This window comes from Aulonocara sp. 'chitande type north' Nkhata Bay, linkage group LG2 (assembly GCF_057382095.1).
Source record: "Aulonocara sp. 'chitande type north' Nkhata Bay isolate Kocher_YH1m ecotype deep benthic linkage group LG2, A_spYH_male_GT1.1, whole genome shotgun sequence".
Classification (NCBI taxonomy): Eukaryota; Metazoa; Chordata; class Actinopteri; order Cichliformes; family Cichlidae; genus Aulonocara; species Aulonocara sp. 'chitande type north' Nkhata Bay.
This window is the reverse complement of record NC_141345.1, coordinates 20,301,263-20,324,609: the sequence shown is the minus strand read 5'-3', so window position 1 is coordinate 20,324,609 and position 23,347 is coordinate 20,301,263. Positions and strand designations below refer to the sequence as shown.

Here is a 23,347-nt window from a genome sequence, read left to right as displayed (position 1 = left end):
GGGTTATACATTTACTTTTTAATGTAAATCTACAGGCACAAAAATTATTACAAAATAAAAGTGACATTACAAAAACACTGTCTTATCAGTGTTGATATATTTGCTCCACAACGAAACGAACGAATGTCTAAACCCCGTGCGTGTCTTGGGGGACCTGTGTGTGCGCTCCAAAGGCGCACACTGCAAAAAATATTTACCCGCAGGTCATTAGTCAAATAATGAGTGTGAAAATTTCCATTTTCTTTTCCAGCTGTAACATCCTCCTATCGAGTGACACATTGCTACTTGTTTCCTGTCCAAAGCAGCCTTTTTTAAGTAATGCTCGCTTCTGTCCTTGTGTCATTTCCTTTACTATTGCGCGCTGCCCAGACTTGTTGCAGTGACACTTGCTCTCGAAATATTTCTTTGAAAAGCCAAAATTTGCTCTATATATCAAATAACTGAAGTTATCTCGCTATATCTTATCTCGCTATATCGTGGAGGGGGGAAATCCTTGTTTAGGGTAAAAGGCAATTAAAATTGTCTTTAGGTTCAACAGTTTTTTAGGTTGTTGGTTTTTTTTTCCAAAACGGGTTTATTTTTTGCAGTGCGGCTAATGCTGAAGTCATTCTCCGTCTCATACAGCAGCAACCAAGGACAAGAGAGCATCAGCAGTGAGAGGGAAAAGAAGAGAGAGAAAGGTGCCTCCTCTCGCCATTGCGATAATTGTCTCGCTGTTGAATCGATGTCGGTGCAAATGCTGCTCTAAGGGGAGGCAATAGGAGTGGAGGAGAAGCGGGGGGATTTAACTTCACACACGGACAAAACCTATGCTTGGATTTCGGCTCTTTTTCCCTTCGCCAATGCAAAAGGAAATATGCAGCGAAGCTTCACCATCCTCTACACCAGTTTACTGGGGATGTGCTTGGGTTCAAGCTCAAGTTTTCCAAGTAACATCAATATAGGTGAGAATGGCGCACACACATCGTCACCTTTTGTCTGAGAGAAAAAAACATCAACCTCTGATTCAACTTAAGTCGGTGTCTCTTTTTTAATTTTTTTCCTTTTCGTGTCCACTGTGTACTACATTAACTCCTCATTCTTTGCTTCTCAACAGGAGGATTGTTCCCAAGCGGATCCCACGAATATGAGGTTTTTCGGTTCGCCCTCTCTCACCACCAGGACATCCCCAAACTGGTGCCGCAGGTGGATATGGTCATGATGGGGAACAGCTTCTCCATGACATATGCCTGTAAGTATCTCAGTGGAAACTGATTACATACTAGTCCATGTAGTCCACCTATTGAACCTAAATCTTTAAATCCGTTTATTGACTTTGTAAAGAGCGCTTGCAACTCCATTTGTAAGAGAAGAGAAGAAGGAGGAAAAAAGCCTGTGTAGGCTGTAATTGCTTTTAATACAGGCCTACTGCAAAGCGTGTGTTCGTAGGTTATCTTATTAACTGTTGCGTGGGACCGCAAAGGACTTGTTTCCTCTACATGATTGCAGCGTGGTTTGCGCTCTGGGGAAGCCGCGGGGATTCGAAAGCAACCTATGCGACAGCGACAGCTTTCCTTCAGTCATGTAACAACAGGTTTTTTGTTTTTATGGCTCCTCGTATATGATTTTTAAAACGGCTGCCAATGATCCCAGAGCGCCTTATGCTTCTTTTATAAAGAAAACAAGGAGTCAGCGCAGATCATGGCTCTCCAAACAATGAGGAGGGTAAAAAAAAAATACTCCAAATGCATTTCTAATTAGCCACGGATCACAATCCGATTATCTTTTCCTGGCAGAACACAGACTATTAAACCCTCCCACCCTGAAAGCTTCACAAACACCAGCACACAAAATAAACGTTTTAACTTTTGGGACTTCACCCTCCTCCTTCTTTGTATTAATATGGATCTGGAACAGGCAGACGTATCCTCGGCTAACTCAAGTGAGAAACTGCCAGATTCTCTGACAATGGGATACAGGATTTATGGTCATCAAGCAAGTTTAAAAGTCCTGCTGGTGAAACCCAATAGTCAGAGCAGTGTGAATGCTATTCTCCTGTTGGTGATAATGTGTGTCATTATGCCAGCACCAACAATTGCTCCGTGTCTGAGCTGTGCAAAAGAAATGTCAGTCTAAATTGTTTCATCTTTGTTAGCCCTGCTCTCATCCTTCCTTTGTATTCTGACACGATTTTGTCACCCTTGAGGCTCTTCAGCTGTGTTTTTCTCATTTCATCCTCGACTCCTCTGAATTTGCCCGTGGCTCACTCGCACTCTCTGTAGTGAAGTCGCACACTTCCAGGAGATACCCTTTGACAACCCTGTCTGTCTGTCTGGCAGGTGTGTGATACTGCTTCATCCACAGACATTTACTCCTACTCCCACTTTGAGTCGTTGCTTTTTCACTCTGAACCCTCCCAGCGATTCAAAAACCGGTCTTTATGACTTCCCTGCCGGAATGTATGCAGCAATGATATAAGTGAAGAGAAATTAATGTTGATTTATAAAGACACGAAATGCAAGTGTAATGGTATTCTGACTCAGAGTTTTAATGTAATGTGGTTGTAGTCGTTCTTATGAGATTCGGTTATGAGCTTAAAATTGGATTGGAAATAAAGCATTACTTGCAGCGGCACTCATGTAGATTTATAGACATCAGGTGCTGGCTGCTGCTGAAAGCTGAACACAACCACTGAAAGGACATTTACCCTCATCTGTCAGAGTCTAACAAAATATATCATTAAGCTTCATGCTGTGACTTGTTCTCAAGACCACACGCTTTATGAATCACAACCTATACAGAGACATCCATCTGCAGCGTGTCTTGTGGGAAATACTGCAAAACCTGCAAAGTCCACAGCAGATATTTCAACCATCATCCCCCTGAACTTCCCCCACCCTTCAGCCATTTAGGCCACAGAGCCAGGGAGCACTGTGTAATGAAATGTAAACACACCCAAGATGCCCTCATTAAAGAGACTGTCCTCTGCTCAGAAGGGAGCGTGATGTAAAATATAGGAGGCAGGCTGCTGTTGAATGTTTGCAGATTTCTCCAGTGGATCAAACATGGATCCTATCGCAGTAGGGAGGCTGCTGCTGGTGGTGGTGGTGGTGTGGTACATTAACGTCTTTGTCACCGCGTGCAGCCAGTGGCGAGACATCAGCACAAAGAACAACTCAGATGGCTCTCGCCTGCCTTTTTTCTTAGATTTTCTCAGTCTTTTTTTTTGACTATTTTTGCCAGAATTGCTTCCAGAAACCATTTGATTGTACATATTTTCTTAAAAATATATATATCTTAGATATCCACAGACATCCTACCAAGCAACACACATACCCAGAGCTTAACGTTTTTGGTAATTTGGTGCTAATAATTCAGTCAAGGGTCATTGCTATTATCCAACTTTTCCCAGAGGTTGATTAGATCTATTCTCTTTTAGCTGCAGATGATGCAAACAGACTTTCCTTTTCTTTTCTATCTACCCATCCTGTCCTGTCTTTGATGTTTAAATTTGACCCCCCTCCCACCTCCCATGTCATGCACATCATTGCAGTCCATGGGTATGATGATGGGCTACGGTACAAGCGTGTCAGAAAGATTTGCAGTGGAAGGAGATGACAAAAATGAAAATGACACCTCTTCCTGCTGTGTGTCACTTGCTCTCAAAAGTGTTTGGATGTGAAGGCTATAGAGACATGTTTGAGAAGAAAAAGGAAAGGCTCCGGGGCTTGTTTATAATGAGTCAGATGAGAAACGCAGCCTATTCCTGGATTTCCATTTTGTGTGGTAACGTGGAGGAATTTTGTTTGCGTGAATCTACATCTGGGTGCCCTTTCTATTTAGGATGTCTCGGGTGACTGACAGGTCACCTCTGTAAGCGTGCGACTGTGGGAATGTGCCCGGGACTCTTGGGGTCCGTGAGTGTGAAAAGCAGAAGGGTGAATGGGCCCTTGTGCACGGGGATGAATGGAGCTCCGGATGAGGGTGATGCTCATCAGCTGGCTCTTATGACCAGCCACTTCCTCCAGAAGCAAGTCTACACAGCATCCACAAACACATGCTCTCTCTCTCTCACTCACACACACACACACGCACACACACGCGCACACACACACACACACACACACACACACACACACACACACACACACACACACTCGCTGGCACCTGCCTAAAGAGCAAAGGAATAGGGGCGGGTGGCTGGAAGTAGGGCAAAGGTGACAGAGAAAATGAGAAGAGATAAAGAAAGCCATAAAACGCTGAATGTTATGGGCAAAGTGGTTCATTTTATTTCCTGCATGTGGAGTCATCAGGGTAGTAATAATAACGATGGCATCACTGTCTGCATAATGTGAGGCTAATTTGCATTTCTCTCCTCTTCCATCTTACGTTGACAGGCAAAAGCGAGTCAAAAAGTAACAGAATTAGCAATATTGCCTTTTTACTGCTGTGTTTTCACATTTCCAGTAAAAGTGCTTGCTGGACTGTTTCCTTGTATACGTTTGCATCGTTTAAAATAGCTGCCAGGGATGCTCAGCATAGATAGAGAATGTTAGTCACCCAACAGTTAGATATCACATTACCATAATCTGCTACTGGTTTATAATGCAGATGTCTCTGATTCACTAGCTTCATGTCAAAGTCTCTGCAGGCTCCCGCCTGTATGCTCTGTTTCTCACTTTGATGTGCGGTAAGACTTACAACTAATCTTTGGCTATTTTTGGTTAAAAATGTAAAAAGAAAAAAGAGGGCAAAAAAATCAAATAAAAAATAAATGAATTAAAAACATTGCACTTAGCAGCAAAGCTAGACTGTGGAATTTCCAATAATATATGTTTTGCTTCAGCAGCACCTAACTTACATTTGATTTTGTGTCACGTTCAGCCATCTTGACAATAAACCTTTCTTTAGGACTAATTAGTGTTCATGGAAAACACGATATGCGTTGACAGTGTGATGTAGATAGCAGTATTTTCCCCAGCTCTCTGAGGGTCAGTTAAAAACCTAAAGAGAGTGTGAGTGTGAGGCGGCAATGATCAATGAAGTGAGCGCTCTGTGGTAGCCTGCCTAGCTGATCAATAGAGCGTAGATGGAGGTGTGGGTTTGGGGTGGTGGTGGTGGTTGAGAGAGAGGGGGGGGGGGGGGGGGGGACTGGTCGTGTGCTGCTTGTAAATCACATAGTATCACATAGACAGTATCAGTGAGGATATGAGTTATGGGAAGAAACTAAACAGGTACTATACCGACATGGGTCGTGGAGTAACAGTCTGACATGTACATAATAAGGACTTACCAAACAAGCAAGTTTTAATTAACTGTAGCAACCACTCCTCAGAAAAAAAACATCAAAAATTGGTGATTTATTGTTTCTTTTATTGACTATTATTAGTTTATCCATAATCACTGGCTCCTCCACACCATTTCTTTGCCCTGTCTTTCTCCTATCACCCCGAACTGGTCATGGCAGGTGACTGCACCTCCCTGAGCATGGTTTGCTGGATGTTTCTTCCTGTTAAAAGGGAGTTTTTCCTTTCCACTTTTACCATTTGCTGGCTTAGAGGGGGTCATCTGATTGTTAGGGTTTCTCTGTATTGTTGCCTTACGATATAGTCGCACAACTGTTTATAGCTGTTGCTGTGACTTGGCACTATATCAATAAAATTGAACTAAAGTGGACTAAAACAAAAAGGAGGGCTGTTTTTGACTTCGTCTGGATCATTTCTTTTTATATGCCATAAGAAGTGAAAGCTTGTGAAATTTGTCACTATAGGAGCTTTAATGGAAGTGAGGCTGAGAGGTCTGGCATGGGAGGAAATATAGGGTGTCTGTCAGCCATAAAGAAAGCACGTCAAGGAAAACAAAAAGGAGAACTCTGAGTGTAGTAACCACTTCTAGTCACTGATTGAAATTTAGTGTGTGGTTTCACCGTTGTGCAGGTAAACATTTTTTGCCTCAGTGCAAAATGCAAAATATGGAAATGTAGATCAATATCTACCAAACATTTTGGCTTGTGACCCCTAAACTAAAAAAGCAAATTAAAAGAATTAAAGTCTAACATGTGATCCAGAACACTGGGGCTACAATCCCATGTCAAACCGCTTATATCAATAGGAGTTACGTTCCAGTAACCAAACTGGTGGACAAAATCCTTTACCTTGAGATAACTTTTGCCATCATGTTGTGTTTTCTCATGTGTATGCGCTGCCACATTTACATGGCTCAAGTTTTCCCCATCAGTGTAGTACCATGGTCTGACTATAAAAAAGAAATGTGTGCGAGCATGTGAGACTGCTTTCTGAAATCCTCTGTTCACACCCTTGCGCGCACACACAATAGCTAACAAGAGACAGAGCTTGAACAGATGCATTTAATGTATTATTCAATGCAGCACATCCAAAGCTATCACTCCGTGGAGTTATAAGCATAAATATGTAATAATAAGCCGACAGAAAAAAGAGAATTCAACCAACTCTGTTAAACACTATAATGCTTAGAAATGTTCAGCTTTCCATAGGAGAAACTTCAAAAAAGAAAAAGATGTCATCCTTCATTCTTTTCCATTTCTAGGTGCAAACCGACATGTTTCAGTTGGGGTGAAAGCAATGAGTGTAAGAGGGTGGTGGTGGTGGGGGTGTAGGGAGTTAAGCTGCAATTTCAAGCCCGGTGGCTGGTGTCAGTGAAACTCTGGCTGGTTGTATTTGGGGGTTGTTTTTTTTTCCTGTTGTAGCAATTGTATCAGTCGTTGAGGTCCATCTGTGGTGACTGACTTCCACAGTGCATGCATGTTCAGAGGGATTACAGAGTATTCAATTTGCTATTGAAAATGGCAGACAAAAAGCAGATCACTGCTCCCTTCTGACTGTTTGGGACATCACAGTTATTTGTCAAGAAGAAAACAAAAGGAAAACAAATAAGAAAAAAAACTTGTGGCAGTTCTCTTGGGCTAGAGTCTGGCAGGTGCTGGTTTGATGAATGAGAAGACTCCGTTTTTTTGTTTTTTTTTCTTGCTACAGAGCACCAGGGATAGAGAAAGACCCATAGCAATCAATGCAGATCAGCCAAAACCTCTCCCAGAGCAGCAGACTGATAGGATGCAGAGCAGGAGGGGGGTAGATTTTTTTCCCCATGTTCTGTGCGTGTGTGTGTGTGCGCTTTTGTTGCTTTGTACAAGGAAGACAGAGGGAATGTACACATGGGGCAGGGAGGGAAGAAGAGAGTAATGGCTGCGAAACAGAAAATAAGCATCTTGTCATTTAATATCTTCACCCTCATGTGACTTTTTCTAAGAAAGACTTGCCACATGAAAGTGAACTGACCAGCCAGTTCTGTTGTGAAGACAAGACCACAGCCTTTATCACACATCTTATTTAGCCCAGAAACGCACACACATTACTGATGATTGTGTCCACTCTGTTTCAGTTTGTCCCCCTCATTGTCTTTCAAAACCAACTCCAAATCCTCCTCTGTATTCATGCAAGCTCACCAAGTATTTAAAAAAATCTGTCGCCTCTGGAGGTAATGGGAGCTGGGACGTGGAGGTCTGAGCTGAGACATCTGGGGCTGGCAATTAGAAAACAATGTGTTCGCGGATGAGGACCAGGATTTGTGTTGCAGGGTGGAGGGACGAGCGCCTGATGATGGCAGCTGTCATGTTTTTGCAGCAAAGACAGAAGCGGAGTCCCTCTTTTGTCATACAGTGCATTATAGGAGCCTCTGTGTACTGTAACGAGGAACAAAGCCTACAAGCATATTAAGCAGTGTCACACAATACAACTGCTGTTGTTGTTGGCACAGTTGCGCAGATTACACAAAAGTGACACAAGAACTGCAACAGTTGTTAAAAGTCGCAGAAGCAGAAAAGGCAAGAAATGAAACAGAAAATCATGCATCATCACATATTTTGCCTTACAGCTTAGACTGTTGTGTATATTTCCTTATGTGTAGTCGCATTAACTTGTGTGGCTGAAGTGTTATAAATCAGACAGATAAATGCATTGCAATACTAGATTTAACTTTTTGCTAGCATAAATTAGCATTATAACTGATACCTGGATGGTCATCATGCCTGTCAGTCTTGGCTGTCAAACTTAGCCAAGCGTGAAAAACCCACAAGATAATGTAATTATAATTACGTATTAACATTACTAATTTTGATACTATGGATGTCAAACTTGATACTAAAATAAGTATCTAAATAAACAAATGACTCTAATAATTGCTACTGAAAATTACTGTTGGAATGGATATGCATTTGCAACATTATTGATGCAAGTATTGATATCCACACTGTCTTTGTCTCTTCCAGTTGACACACAGCTTTACACAGCAGACGGGCAGGCACATAGCCCCTCCCCTCACTAGCAGCTAAACACATGAAATGTGGTTGATATTCACAACGCTATTAACTATTAGCAATTATCCGATACAAATAACCATCTGTTATCATTATGTAGCAGCTAGCAGCTGTGACCAATAATAAGATTGTAACGGTAATGCTGGAGCTAGCGTTATATGTCCTGCACGTCTGTAACATTACAGTGTTAATTTAAAAGGATAAAAAAATTTGTGTATCTATCTATGTTTCTGTTAAAGTCTGAGATTTAATTCTGAGAAAAGACTACCAGCAATTAAATAGAAACATCTGCAGCACCATCTCAGAAAACATAGATAGATAGATGTGTAGAAGAGCATCATGAGAGATAGGTCCTTGATGAATAAGAACAACATGATACCACTATTAATATTGATATAAACGAGCCTCTAGAAACTGCCAAACAAAGGCTCACAGCTCAAGCCAGTAGGCTGAAGAGATATAGCAAGAGAAACAGAGGCCAAGAAAATAAATGCCTTGTTCTCCAAAGATCCGTTCAGGATGTACTCTCGCAGAGCTAGGTGGGTCTGCCTGCGTACTGCTGGAAGAACATCTGGGAGGAAAAGGTTCCATAATATCAAGTGACTAGTGGACCTAAGAGCACACCATGAAAGCCTGGCAGCACAAATAAGGGACTTGCTAACAGCAGGTACTCATCCACTACTGGCTAACACAGGGCAAAACAATCCCCACAAGCATACAGTATCGTCAAACTACTGCCCAATTACCTGTCTCGCCACAACATGGAAGATCCTCTCAGGCATCATAATATCCAAGCTGAGTGAAGACATGAGCACAGCTCAGAACAGCATTGGGAATAATACCAGAGGGTCAAAGCAGAAGCTGATGGTTGACAGAGCAGTACACCAGCCAAACTAACCTGAGCACCACATGGCTACACATAATCCTATAACTCTTGCCCCACACATGGATACAGGAGTGCTTTGGAGTATACAAGGCTAATAGTGTAATAATAGTGTAATAATAATGTAACATTCATCTAGAACTGTAAAGTGTGAATGATCATAATGTGTGGAATATACCAAGGTGATACGCTGTCCCCACTGCCATTTTGTCTTCAACCCCTTAAGTGAGCTCCTCACTAAGAGTTGATACAGATATACAGGGAGTGCAGAATTATTAGGCAAATGAGTATTTTGTCCACATCATCCTCTTCATGCATGTCGTCTTACTCCAAGCTGTATAGGCTCGAAAGCCTACTACCAATTAAGCATATTAGGTGATGTGCATCTCTGTAATGAGAAGGGGTGTGGTCTAATGACATCAACACCCTATATCAGGTGTGCATAATTATTAGGCAACGTCCTTTCCTTTGGCAAAATGGGTCAAAAGAAGGACTTGACAGGCTCAGAAAAGTCAAAAATAGTGAGATATCTTGCTGAGGGATGCAGCAGTCTCAAAATTGCAAAGCTTCTGAAGCGTGATCATCGAACAATCAAGCGTTTCATTCAAAATAGTCAACAGGGTCGCAAGAAGCGTGTGGAAAAACCAAGGCGCAAAATAACTGCCCATGAACTGAGAAAAGTCAAGCGTGCAGCTGCCAAGATGCCACTTGCCACCAGTTTGGCCATATTTCAGAGCTGCAACATCACTGGAGTGCCCAAAAGCACAAGGTGTGCAATACTCAGAGACATGGCCAAGGTAAGAAAGGCTGAAAGACGACCACCACTGAACAAGGCACACAAGCTGAAACGTCAAGACTGGGCCAAGAAATATCTCAAGACTGGTTTTTCTAAGGTTTTATGGACTGATGAAATGAGAGTGAGTCTTGATGGGCCAGATGGATGGGCCCGTGGCTGGATTGGTAAAGGGCAGAGAGCTCCAATCCGACTCAGACGCCAGCAAGGTGGAGGTGGAGTACTGGTTTGGGCTGGTATCATCAAAGATGAGCTTGTGGGGCCTTTTTGGGTTGAGGATGGAGTCAAGCTCAACTCCCAGTCCTACTGCCAGTTTCTGGAAGACACCTTCTTCAAGCAGTGGTACAGGAAGAAGTCTGCATCCTTCAAGAAAAACATGATTTTCATGCAGGACAATGCTCCATCACACGCGTCCAAGTACTCCACAGCGTGGCTGGCAAGAAAGGGTATAAAAGAAGAAAAACTAATGACATGGCCTCCTTGTTCACCTGATCTGAACCCCATTGAGAACCTGTGGTCCATCATCAAATGTGAGATTTACAAGGAGGGAAAACAGTATTTAGTATTTATTTATTTATTGTCATTGTCAAGAACAATGAAATTGCGTTTGGGGCTTCCATACAACCCAAAAAAAAGAAGAAAATAATAAATACCCCTTAAAACCCAAGTGTACATATTTAACCCAGTGTGACTCCAATGCAATAAGACAATCCTTAGCAATAATGTTCGTAGAAATTCAGACAAAGACCTGAGAAACATGACAAAATACAACAATGCAACCCATTCAATATTATTGTACTGTGAGATATGATATCAGATATGATAGTTATCTATTTAAGAAAGAGGGGGGGGGGGGGGGGGGGCAGGAGGGGGAAGAGAATAAAGATATGATGCACCAATGCAGACCAGTTCATTGCTATTAAGAAGTTGGATATGGTTATTGTCCGTGAGAGGGGGGCAGAGAGTTCAGGAGCCTCACAGCCTGTGGATACAGGCTGTTGGCCAGTCTGGATGTTCTGGCCTGTATAGACCTGTACCTTCTCCCTGAGGGCAGCAGATGGAAAAGGTGGCGCGCAGGGTGATGTTGGTCCCGCAGGATACTGTGCACCCTCCTCAGACAGCGAGTGGGGAAGATATCCTCTCTGAACAGTGTCTGGGAGGCTGTGGTTGCTGCTGCACGCAATGTTGATGGTGAACAGATCAAAACACTGACAGAATCCATGGATGGCAGGCTTTTGAGTGTCCTTGCAAAGAAAGGTGGCTATATTGGTCGCTGATTTGTTTTTGTTTTGTTTTTGAATGTCAGAAACATATATTTGTGAATGTGGAGATGTTATATTGGTTTCACTGGTAAAAATAAATAATTGAAATGGGTATATATTTGTTTTTTGTTAAGTTGCCTAATAATTATGCACAGTAATAGTCACCTGCACACACAGATATCCCCCTAAAATAGCTAAAACTAAAAACAAACTAAAAACTACTTCCAAAAACATTCAGCTTTGATATTAATGACTTTTTTGGGTTCATTGAGAACATGGTTGTTGTTCAATAATAAAATTATTCCTCAAAAATACAACTTGCCTAATAATTCTGCACTCCCTGTAGAGTCAAGAGTGGAGTAGCCATAACCCACCTCCCGTACATGGATGACATCAAGCTGTAGGTGCAGTGCTGTCCTGGTAACAGCAAAGATACTGTGAAATACTCTCAAATTCCCAGGTGAGTTTGAGGAACACACATACCAACCTCTCAAGGAAAGTGAAAGGGAGATTTATATGTATCTCACCCATCTATCCATCAATGGAAATTGATGGATAGATGGGCGAACTCCCAACTCTTGAGCCACAATCGCCCCATGGTATCAAATTTGAAGTATTTTCCTGAGTATCTGTAGCAAGTTTAAAATTCCAATATTGTGACTAACACACACAACCACAACTTTATATTTCGACAGTAATGACGTTACTTTATTTTTGTTAAGCACTGGAGTATCTCTAAATACTCGCGCATGAGCTGTCTAGCCTATACAAGCTCAAATTGCCATTTTACACAGGATTCACATGGTAACATCAGACACAGCCACCACAATTTCTAAAAAAAACATTCAGGGACATTTTAAAAGTAATAACCAACACAACACCTTACTCTGTGTAACTCTGCAATGCCTCCGTTTGAGATGATGGAATGAGTTTTGAGGTGTTCAAAATTCTTCTGATGCCTGTTACTAGTCCTCAACCCCCCCACACACACTCAAATGCAAACGATCTCCTTATATTGCTCATGTTCAGCTGATTCCTTTTTACACTTTCAAATTAATTCCTTGCGCTTTTGCTTTTGTATTCTTGTGTTAATGATAGAACTCATCTGTCAAACCTGTGAGCCGCATACATTCTGTAGTGTAACTGCATGTGTACACAGTTCCTCAAACGCCTGAGACTAATCCACTCTACGGAGTTATCGATATCAAGATTTAAATACATCAGGGTAGCGGATTTAATCCATGAATTATCCATAGGTGCCTTGTCCTGTACTGTTATTGATTGTCTCTAGTATCTGCAAGTTGGAGTCAATGGCTCAATTAGTTAGCTGAGAAAAAACTGGCTATAACATTATTCATTTATCAAGCACTAACAGTCAAATGTTTGCTAGGTGTGGTTTTTTTTTTTCAAATAAATACATTTTCTACTTTTGCAGCCCTAGATAGAAATGATTTTTTGCAGCGCTCATAAATTCTGCTCAGTGACCACAATCATTTCCCACGAGCTCGGCTGGAATCTGTTGAAGAAGGTTTTTAATTTATATAGAGGTTCCTAGTGAATTAGCTTGCAGGTTGTGAGTTTGGCTCTCCTTGCCCCTCATATCCACTTCCATCACTTCCCCTGTCAGAGAAATGAAAGCGTGTGAGCGGGACTGTCCCTCTGCACCTGTCGACACTGATACGCAGATGGGGAGATAATTGCGAAGGGATAATTGTTAAGGAGATAATTGGAGTTTCCATACCCCCTGACAGGAGCTGGTCTGGGCTATGTTTCTGACCCGTTGCCCAGGTAAGCATTTGTTCAGCAGGCGGCAGGGCTCCGCAGCAAACCAGATTGGAGACGTGGTGAGAAACAGTAAGAAGGAGAGACAATAGCTTGGCGTGAAAGGGTTAGAGAGTGAGACACCAGAAGAGAGAGAGATGTTCGGAGCGGAGGGGAATGCTTTCACACCCTCGATTACCCATTTAATGAGGCGATGCGGTGCCATTGTTTTATTACTTAGAGGAAATAGGAGAGATCTAGATTTCACTGTGTGGTCCCTTTATTTCCCACTGCTAGGCTGGCATCTCTTCTCTTTGTTCGCAGCATTCTCCTTATCATTTCCTCTCACAGACACCCGTGCTTCTCTTTCTTTGCCTTCTGTCTGCTGTCACCTACATTTTCAAGACTCACTTCATTTTTTGCTCATCCTTATTAACCTTCCGTGGCCCCGTTTTCAACTAATATAAACTCTCATGAGTATCCAGTGCGCCCTGACTTACAGTCTAAGTCCTGTTAGTCGATATTTTCCTTATTTTGCCCCCTTTCTTATTCCTTCAGCCACTCTTTTTTATCCTCTATCTCAATTTTCCCTTTTTCTTTGTTGCAAAACACAATTTTATTGCTTTTGTTGAGGAAGTACATCTCTTTTGAGCTTGGGAAGGTAACGCTGTTTAACCTGGGAAACAACAAATCGCTGGAGCAACAAATTGCCGTCTGTCAAAAAACCAACGCCCTTTTTAAAACCTCTTGAACCAGTTTTGACTCCCTTAACTCTTAAGTATCGATTTTCTGGAACATACATGGATCAAAGAATTACCACTACAATGCACTATGACTAAAAATACTCGTTGGCAGATTTTTCAGGATTTTTAAGGCGATGCAACTGAAAACTGCTTTGACAGCGAAACCCTCCTACGCAGTCATGTCTGGAGACTTTCATGCAGATCTGGGTTGGTGCTGTGTTTTGGTCCCCTGGGTCCCTGTCCTCTGCGCAGAAGGAGATTGATTGCACTGTGTGAGTCATGCTGTGTTGGAGGGCTCGCAGAGTAGGCCACCTCCACCCCATCACCTGGGGGGTTCTTTACAAGCACGATCTGTGTGTGATACGCTGTCTTGTCAAACCCAGTGAGACATTATTGTTATTTTTTATTTTTTTTATTGAAATATTTTTGAGCTAGCGCTTAACGTTTATGAAGGGGTATTGTTTTTTACCCTTAAAAGAAAAATCAGGTCTGAATGCTTGCATACAAATGTGCGGTCTGATTGAATCGGTTATTGACTTCTTTTGCTCGTCCTTTCATTAACATAGCTGATTAGCTCTCCTGAAGATGGATGAGACCAGAGGGACCACAACATGCTCTCTGTTTTTATTACATACATTATCTGGCAGTTATTAGCCATGGGTGGCTGAGTGGAGGATAACTGTGCGCCGAGCAGTGTCTGGTGTCAGATGTGTTTATCTCCCCTCAAAGTGCTCTGTGGTTGATTGAGTGACCCTTCACCCTTGTGAAGGTGGTGTATTTTGCTGCCTCATGTGACAGCTGCCTTCCTGCTGGTGTCATTCCACTCATGTTTCCAAAGGATACTTTAAACTAAGTGCAGAAAAGTACCAAACCCTAGGATTACCAGTGTAAGCCAGCAAAGAAAAGGAAGTTTACTTTTCTGAAAACAAAAAATTTAAAATGTTTTTTATATAGATTTTTCGTTATTTTGTGAGGAATTTAAGGCTTTCATTACAGAACCAGGTGCAGAAAAACGGGAAATGGTATCCAACTAGCCTCTCTGTTGCTTTAGCTACTAGGTTCATACCTACACTGCAACCAATACATTCACTTCTAAAAGGAAATGTTTGACAGCCTAGTGGATTGCTGCTGATTTTGTCCCCCCCTAAATTTTATATGAAGGCCTATAAAATCTATTACATGACAGTTCAAGAATCAAAAAAGTATCTTCGCTTCCAGTAATAAACAGTGTAAGAAAGATAAGAAAGACATCAACCTGCTAGAATCATTTGGGTAGTGACTGTGCAATGCTGTACATATCTCAACACTAGTTTTACCGCAGCCTAACACCTGCTGTTAGAAATGATAGAACTGGGATATTTGGTATTTCGTACTAAACAAAAAGTCCACAGGACAGTGATAAATTGTGCAGGTGCTTAGCAGGATTAGAACCTATTGTGGACACTGAAACTATACTTGAGGTTTTCAGTTATGTGATGTTGTTTTTACCTGACATAAATAGGACTATTGACAGATCATTCCACTGTCTCGAGTGTTGAGAACCACTTTGTATCACTTGGAAAAATAGGCCAAATAAGCAGTGTGTCCCAGGGCTAATTATAAAAGCGTCTCATTATCATCATCAGGATTTTATGTATAAAGACATTTTAAATGAAAATATATTTAAATATAAATGATCTGAGGATTTGATTTTGTGTTGATATGAACGATACATGTAGGAATCTTACCCGTAGTTGTCATTTTGGGGGGCAGGATTGGAAGCATAAGATCCACAAGAAACTTGACTTACCTTGAATTTTGCGTACCGTTTCTATAAAATGGTGCTACAGGTTCACAGCCGCTGGTCACTGTGCATTCATTCCTTTATAAAATGTAACTGTGCTGATTAATCAATCAAACCTTAATAGCTTCATTGGAACTACAGGAAATCTGCAGTTTTATATCCGTGCAGTAGTTTCGGAGCTCTTTTGTAACAGATCTCGATGTTCATCCCTTGATTTTATGATGTTGCTCCAGGGTTGTGAGGGGAAAAAATTAGACAGGACCTTTAAATTTCTCACACTGGGCATTTTTTGTTTCCTAATTTCTTATTTTTTTAATTTCCTTTTTCAAGAATTCATGAATAATTGAATAATGTGTTTGGTTTTCCTCTTTCTATAGGCTGAAAAGGGACTAGTTGGAAAATCGTGATGACGTAAAGGTGTAGGATTGGATGAGATGACTTTATGAATCAGTCTAGCAACAGTATGCTGAGCTAGAAGAAAGCTGGATTTAGCAGCTTGCAGCGCTCAGTCTTAGTCTAGTGATGCCCGCAGGAAAAATTCATGATTTCATAGCATTTGAAACAGATTTCTTTGAAGTTTCACAGTAAATAATTCACCGAACTGAGAACGGTATACAGTCGACCAGAGGATAAGATGAGCAACCAAATCGGATGTCCTATTTTATGGAGTCATCTGGCATGTCACTTCTCAGTAGTGAGGCTCTATCAAAAAAAACGATCTTTATGGATGACTGAACAAGAACTCTCCAATCAGTATGCTCCCTCCAGCTAAACCCAGCTTCCTGTTGCTGTGAAATTTCCTGTCTACCGCTGACCTTAATGTTGCACATTATAATAGCATGTATAACCCAAGGGAGGAAAATAGTAGATACGTGTGTCCCTCCTGTGTGTGTCTGCGTGTGTTTGTGATTCTGATACACATATCAGAATTTGTGGTTTGTCTATGGTCTCCGTAAACCTGTGAGTCCAGATTACATCAATTACTGATTTAGCATTAGGCACAGCACTCAAATGACATTTGTTATACAGTATTGATTCTTTCAAACCTGTTTGTGTGAAGCCCTAAAAATACATTTGTGAGGGCTCTTGGTACAATTCAATTCAGCTGCATTGATTTTTTTTTCTTATTTATTTCTTTTTGGCATGTCAAGCAAACCCGGACTATTGAAAAAAAGAATCACATACACCCACACAAAGAAGCAATTTTTTAATACCGCGTTTCTGTACACAGGTTAGGGAACAGCTGATGTGGAGCTGCTGGGAGGCAGGCATGTGCAAGGGCACCTTGACACCTCTGACTTATATATATATATATATATGTATATATATATATATATATATATATGTATATATTTCCGGCGAATACTGACATATCCTTAAATGAATTTCTTTTGTTTTCCCAAAAATCTGTCGAATATATTTTTTTCCTATCCATCAAAACTAACAGGATGCTGTTTTAATACTTAAAGTGTACTTTTTTTAGCCATCAAGTCGTCTATCCATATTTCTATCGTAAACCGTTATGGTCACTATTAAGGAGGCACCTTTTCCAAACACCGGCCCAATAGCCCGTCAGATGCAGGAGCAACTGTCACAAACATCCCTCTTTCATGCAGCCAGCATAGACACGTCTGTCATTTAAAATTTGGCTCATGCTAAGCAGAAGAACAGCTGCAGGGCATAGGAAACAGAGAACAGGGAAGACGTGAGTGCGTGAGTTGTTTCTGACAATTCCTCCTGTTGCGTGAGTATCAGCCCCTTTAGGAATTGAGTTTCTCTCACTCTCTTTCTCTCTTTCTTTCTCTCCTTTTTTCTGCCGCCCAAAGCTCTTTGGCCACAACAAATGCAAATCAACATATTGTTCATTCATAAGAAAAGCCTGGTATGGATAAAAATGTCAGCTCGGTTCCAATGAGCTTTCCTGCAGCTGTATGCAGTAAACAATTAGTTGCTGACTTTTTGGACATTGTTATGGGTAATTGGTGGTAATGCATTTAAACTTAACTTTGTGGGGTTCTCACATATTTTTTTACAGTGCTGCCATCTTAGGGAGGAGCCACCAAAACAGGCAAATGATAGTCACTCATAATAATCAGGTTGATGAATTACATTCATTTAAAATGAAGCACAGTTACAGATAGGCACCATTAGACAATGTTAAGATTTCGATAGTAAACACACACAGGCCTAACTGTAAGAGTTAAGAGGTTAGTAATGAAACTCTCAGAGACTGATTGCAATCCGCTGTGTGTATGAGTTTATCAAATATCTGCTAACTCCCACATTTATCATTTATTTATCCCACAAAAAGAGAAAGTATAAAGAAATCACCAAGGCTGCTATCATACACCGCAGGTAATTTGTCACAGTTTTACAGTTAAATCATTTGTTACATGGATGCTCGGCTTATACACGGCTGTTGAAATATTATAATTTTAGCGTTTAGTGGTGGGCAGCCGATCAGGAGCACAGAGCTTTAAATTCTTTTAAACAGTTAACTTCACGAGCAAAAAGTCACAGATATTTCTCACTCGCATAGTATGATCCTTGGCACACAGGAGCTCACTGTCTAACTGCTTTTATGCCGACAAGGCCAAAATGGATGAAAAGGAAAGATGAAGCAGAGAGAAAAGTATCCTTTAGTGTTTTTGTTTTTTGTAGTTTAGTTACTTTTTCCAGATGTACCATCCTTCACAGTAAAAATTTTTACCATACCAGCCCCAGTGAAGATGACTGTGTAGCTCAGCCAGGGAGATTCAGAGAGACTAGTTTTTTAAAACGGGCACTGACAAAGTTATGAGTAAACACAAATCATTGTGATATCTGCTAGCTAAACTCACACACTGGTGGCCACTGACAGCTCAGAAAAAGCAATGGCTAGCTTTTATTGTGGCTAAAGAGTTCAGTCTCTTATTGGTGATGTGGTGGAGGAAATGCTACCAGTGTCAGCTTGATATGAAACGGGTTAAAGTTAATACATGGCATAGATGATAGGATATTCAATACTCTGACTGAAACTGCAAAACCTGATGTAAACAGTGTTCATTTTTGATAAGGCAAAAATATGTTAATGAGTAATTCTCTGTAGGTAAGGCTGTAATGTTTATTATCATTTGCAGTTGATTTTTAATGGCAGTAAACTTGTAAATTAACAAATTCCATTTTAATGACAATAATTTTCTGTTATTACAAGTTCATTTCTAATGGACCTCATAATGTAACAAGATCCATTTCAATAACAGTAAACTCTTCTTGTTTCATGCTTATTTTTAATGGCATAAATGTTTTAATGTTACAAATTTCCTTTTAATGGCAGTAATTTTGCAATTTTGGATGTTTTTTAATGTTATAATGTCACAAAACACTTCTAAAAGTAACATTATTATAAGGAAATGTAACAAGTAGAACCTGAATTCTGGGTGCTGGTGTTTCTAAATTGCTCCCCCCGGCATTAATTTGTATGTATAGAGAGCCTGAGCTGAGCTAAGCTGGAGATGTTGGAACTGGGGTTATTTATATAATCAATAATAACAACCTTAAAAAAGGATAAATAGCTTCTAAATGAGAATCAGCAGAGCTTTACCTCGCAGTTATAGCAAGTCAGAATTTGTTGGGCATTATCCCTTTCTCGTTTTAAGTGATAATAAAAATGGGATGCAGTGAAGCCCTACTGTCTTTCATTATTTCAGAAATTATCTAAGGATTTTGCAAAACCAAGTCACTTTTGCAAATTTGCTAATTCCTCGAGGTGAAAACCCTAATTATGACAAAATGTCCAAACACTCCACAATTCCCACTCCATCTTACGAAAGTCCTTTAGCAGCTCTGAGCTACTGTAATCCCTGCCAGAGAAACAGACTGTTGCCAGGGCAACCCCAGTCCTGCCACCATGGCAGCTGTAACTGTGGCGAGGAGATACGCAGTGCCAGAGTGGACAGGTGTTGCCGGGGTCTTTGAGATCAGTTTAGGTCTCTCAGCCCTGCGTCCAGTGCCGTTACACATGTGGAGCAACACTAACGAGCTGCTCACACACAAACAGACTCAACATGCTACCGGTGTGTACTGCTATCAAGACTCGGACTGCTGAGCTACGCTAATGCTTATGTCGAATTAGACAGGCGCATGGTTGTCTTGCCAACTCGGAGCAGGAGGTCTCTGTCGCATGGTTTTTGTGTTTTTTTTTCCAAACGCACACACTGAAGTGATGAGAAATGACTCATATTCTGTGAAACATTGTAACCTGCTGTAGGGCAGAGTAATGGGGCACTGCACAAAAAGTCAAACAAGCTCCCGTTACCTTTTATTCAAGCAGAACATGGAGGACACCGCATCAAATTGGTCCTAGAAAATTGTAAGGGGATATATATAATGTGTGCTAGTGGAAAGCAGTAGCTGAGAGAGTGTCCATTTATTAGCAAGAGCATGAAGAAAAGATAGTTCTGTTACTGAGTCAGTGTGGCGAGGCGCAAAATGTCTATTTCAGGGCTTGCTTTAAGTAGGGTGACTCACCAGGCTTTGGAGCACTAGAGGCTGCATATGTGTGTGCGTGTTCATGGCGTGTACGTGCGTGTATTTTTCTGTGATATCCCTGTTTTTTCTCCCACTCTCGGTTCCTCACTCTCCCTCTATCTCCGTCACACACACGTGCCTGACCGGAGGGTGCAGGTCTGTGACAGGTTAGGCATTTTGGGTATGGGCCATCCTCGCTCTCTGTCTTTCCCTCAGCTCCTAGCTGCAAGCTGGCCTTCGTGTGGGTACAGGCACCGTCTTCAATCTGTTTGGTAAATACTGAGATAAGTAAGGCCCACCCATCGCCATAGCAGAAAATAGCCCAGACCAGACCTGGAAGTGCAAAGATACCATGCTCTACTGAGAGCACGGTGAGGATATAAAGTGCCGAGAGAAGATCACGAACATAAATTAGCTATTTTAAGAATTTAGGGGGTGTGAAAGAAATCAGAGTGACAGACAGACAATGAGAGAGAGAAAAATGAAGGGACTGAGGGAGAAAGGCAAATGAGAGCTGGAAACCGCCTCCTGCTGCTAGTAAAATGTCAGTGGAACCCTGGGGATGCATTGATTAACCTCTCTACACCTAATCTGCCTCCACCACCTCCACCTTTCACTGAAGGCAAAACACACAGATTAATGCTATGCAGCTGGACCAGCAGATGAGCCCTGCATAAACATGCTATTGAGTACTAGTTAATAGCTCAGGCTCTAAAGACTTCACAGCACCCGGCATGCCACAGATATTTATTTCCTCTTTCTCTCTATCCTCCCACTTTAAAAACCAAAATTAAATCCAAACCATGGATTAAATTGATTTTAATTCAGACAAAATTCTGTTGTGGGATGTGGTTAGTTCAGTTTGACTAACCACATCCAGTGAAATGATTATTTTTTTTCGATTAGCCTGATCGTTTCTCAATTTCCTGGATATTCATCTTACTATAACCTTAGACTCAGAAAAGCTTCAGACCTGCACACGATAGCTCTACAGGCTAATTACGATAATTGCCTATTGGACCATATCACTCTTATCCTACTAGCAAATGTAGGCAGGATGGCGACAAAGTTTAATTTGTCGCTTAATAGACGCTGTGTAACAGCAATGAAAAGATAATTGGATTGATGTTTTTGCTGATTTCATTGTTCAAAGGTTTAAAGACTAACACCCTGTATATCTGCTTGTTTTTCTGTTCTGTCCCTTGCAGTTTGCTCCCAGTTCTCCAAAGGTGTGTATGCCATCATTGGCCTGTATGACAGGAAGACAGTCAACATGCTCATGTCCTTCTGTGGAGCACTGCACGTCTGCTTTGTGACACCATCCTTCCCCATTGAAACAGCCAACCAATTTGTGATCCAGCTCAGGCCCGAGCTCCAGGATGCGCTGGTGGGAGTTATCGAACACTATGGATGGTCCAAGTTTGTCTACATGTACAGTTCCAACTCAGGTAGGAAAGCTGCTGGCTCTCTGTTTGACTTGATGTTTAGGCTTGCCTCCATCGTTACAAAAAAGAAGGATGTCAGAATCTGACGGTGGAATTTCTCTCATGAAAACGAGCATGCGTGCAGACGAAGACAGCCAGTACCAGTAGTTAGACCAGCCACCAGTTGTCATCTTTATATTGCCATGGCGACAGCAGCAGGGTCAATTTTAGCCATTGTGCAGCAACAAGCAGTCATCAGAACGCTTATTTTAGACCACCACTTTTTTACAGACAGGGAGCACCGAATAGAAATATTGACCTGCACTGACTATCAGATAAATCGCACAATGGTACGAAAGATTAAGCTTTTTATTGAGCGCTCCTCAACAGAGACCAGGGTTGCTGCAGTTCCTTTGTCCGTCCGATGAAAGAAAAAAAGGAGTGCTGTAGCATTTAAATTGAACATTTTAATGACACTCCTGCATAGTCAGACAAGAATAAAGTAGCACACCTGTCAGCCTCCTGCTTCTTCCTCTCCATCTCCCCCAGAGCCAAACAGCTATAGCTTTCCCCATAATGCCAGGCCATCTGTCCCAGGTGTTGTGGGTTTTGGAGCATGACCATGATTTGTGTATTTTTTGTGTATGCCCAAAAGCAGGCGCACTTCAATACATTTAGGCTGTATGACAGCTTATTGCAGCTTGTATCTGCTTATGTGTTTGACTTGTGTGTGACAAATAGCAGATTTAAGTCAGCTTTAAAAGACAGATGCCATTATGTCATTCCACACAGCACACAATCAAGCAGTGACAGTAGAGATTTCACAGCAGTCTTTGGCCTGTCAATGCATGATGACCGTAGCGGCCACACATGCCCCTCAGATTATTATTATTTTTTATCTTCTGTGATCCATTTATTAACTACTCACGAATTCTGCGTATGCCTGTGTGTGTGTGTATATTTGTGTCTGAGAGGGTCACCCCTGTGAGTAGTGGGATGGAGCCAGCAGAATCCATATCAGTCGTCTCTGTTGCTTGGATACTATACTGCAGTCACTCTTCCTACATGGTTATTTAAAGCCTTTAAAAGAAATCGTATTTAGTTTGATCAGTTTGTGTAGTATGGTATAGAGCAGCTGTGTTTGCCTCTTCTAAATGTTTCATCAAACTATGTTTTATTAGGTACACTGCATCAGTTAAGTTGACAGTGCCTTCAGGAGATGTTGTGAATTGGCACTATATAAATAAAACTATATTGAATTGAACTGAATTGAATTTTCTAGCATGAAACTCTCGTACACTCTACAGTGTATCTCTTGTAAGTTACAACAACATATTATGGTACAGTACAATTTAAAGTATAAGGTTTACCATAACCATACAAAACTATTTGTCATCATTTGTCTGTACTCTGTCTTAAAATTCATTATGAGGAACAAAGTGCAACCATATGTCGATAGTCTATGGACCCTAAACTCCGTGTCCTTTTTTTTGGAACTATAACAAGATCTCAGCTTTTGTAGGAATGTCCTCTACATGAAACAACACTGAGTATGAACACTGGCCAGAACCTTTACTTTGTTTCAGGAGCTTTGGCCACTTCTAGCTAAAGATTAACATAGCTTAACAGGGCTAGCCATCATAGCATAGGCTGTAGCGGTGAGCACTGTGTGTGAACTTTCTGTGAGGAGGAGCCACAGTGCATTTATTTCTGTGATTTTCTCATATGACAACAAACAAACAAACAAACAAACAAACAAACAAAAATGCTAGATTATTGTTGCCTACAATGACCCAGGACACAAAAACAAATTTTGTGAAGTTTCACTTCCTGGTTTAAAAAAGTCCAGTTATTGGC

At 41.3% G+C, this 23,347-nt stretch overlaps 1 protein-coding gene across 6 annotated transcripts in view; it reads left to right on the top strand.

Moving 5' to 3' along the window:
- The first annotated feature begins 408 nt into the window (after positions 1–408).
- Positions 409–23,347, top strand: part of gria1a (glutamate receptor, ionotropic, AMPA 1a) — an 80,543-nt gene continuing 57,604 nt past the window's right edge. For all 6 annotated transcript variants that reach the window (XR_015131234.1, XM_086308092.1, XM_086308074.1 and 3 more), the window contains exons 1-3: positions 409–944; positions 1,097–1,231; positions 21,275–21,514. Coding sequence is in view for 5 of the 6 variants with exons in the window: in XM_086308092.1 (XP_086164218.1) it covers positions 857–944; positions 1,097–1,231; positions 21,275–21,514 (463 nt within the window). In the remaining variant the exon portion in view is untranslated. The remainder of the gene's footprint in view (positions 945–1,096; positions 1,232–21,274; positions 21,515–23,347) is intronic.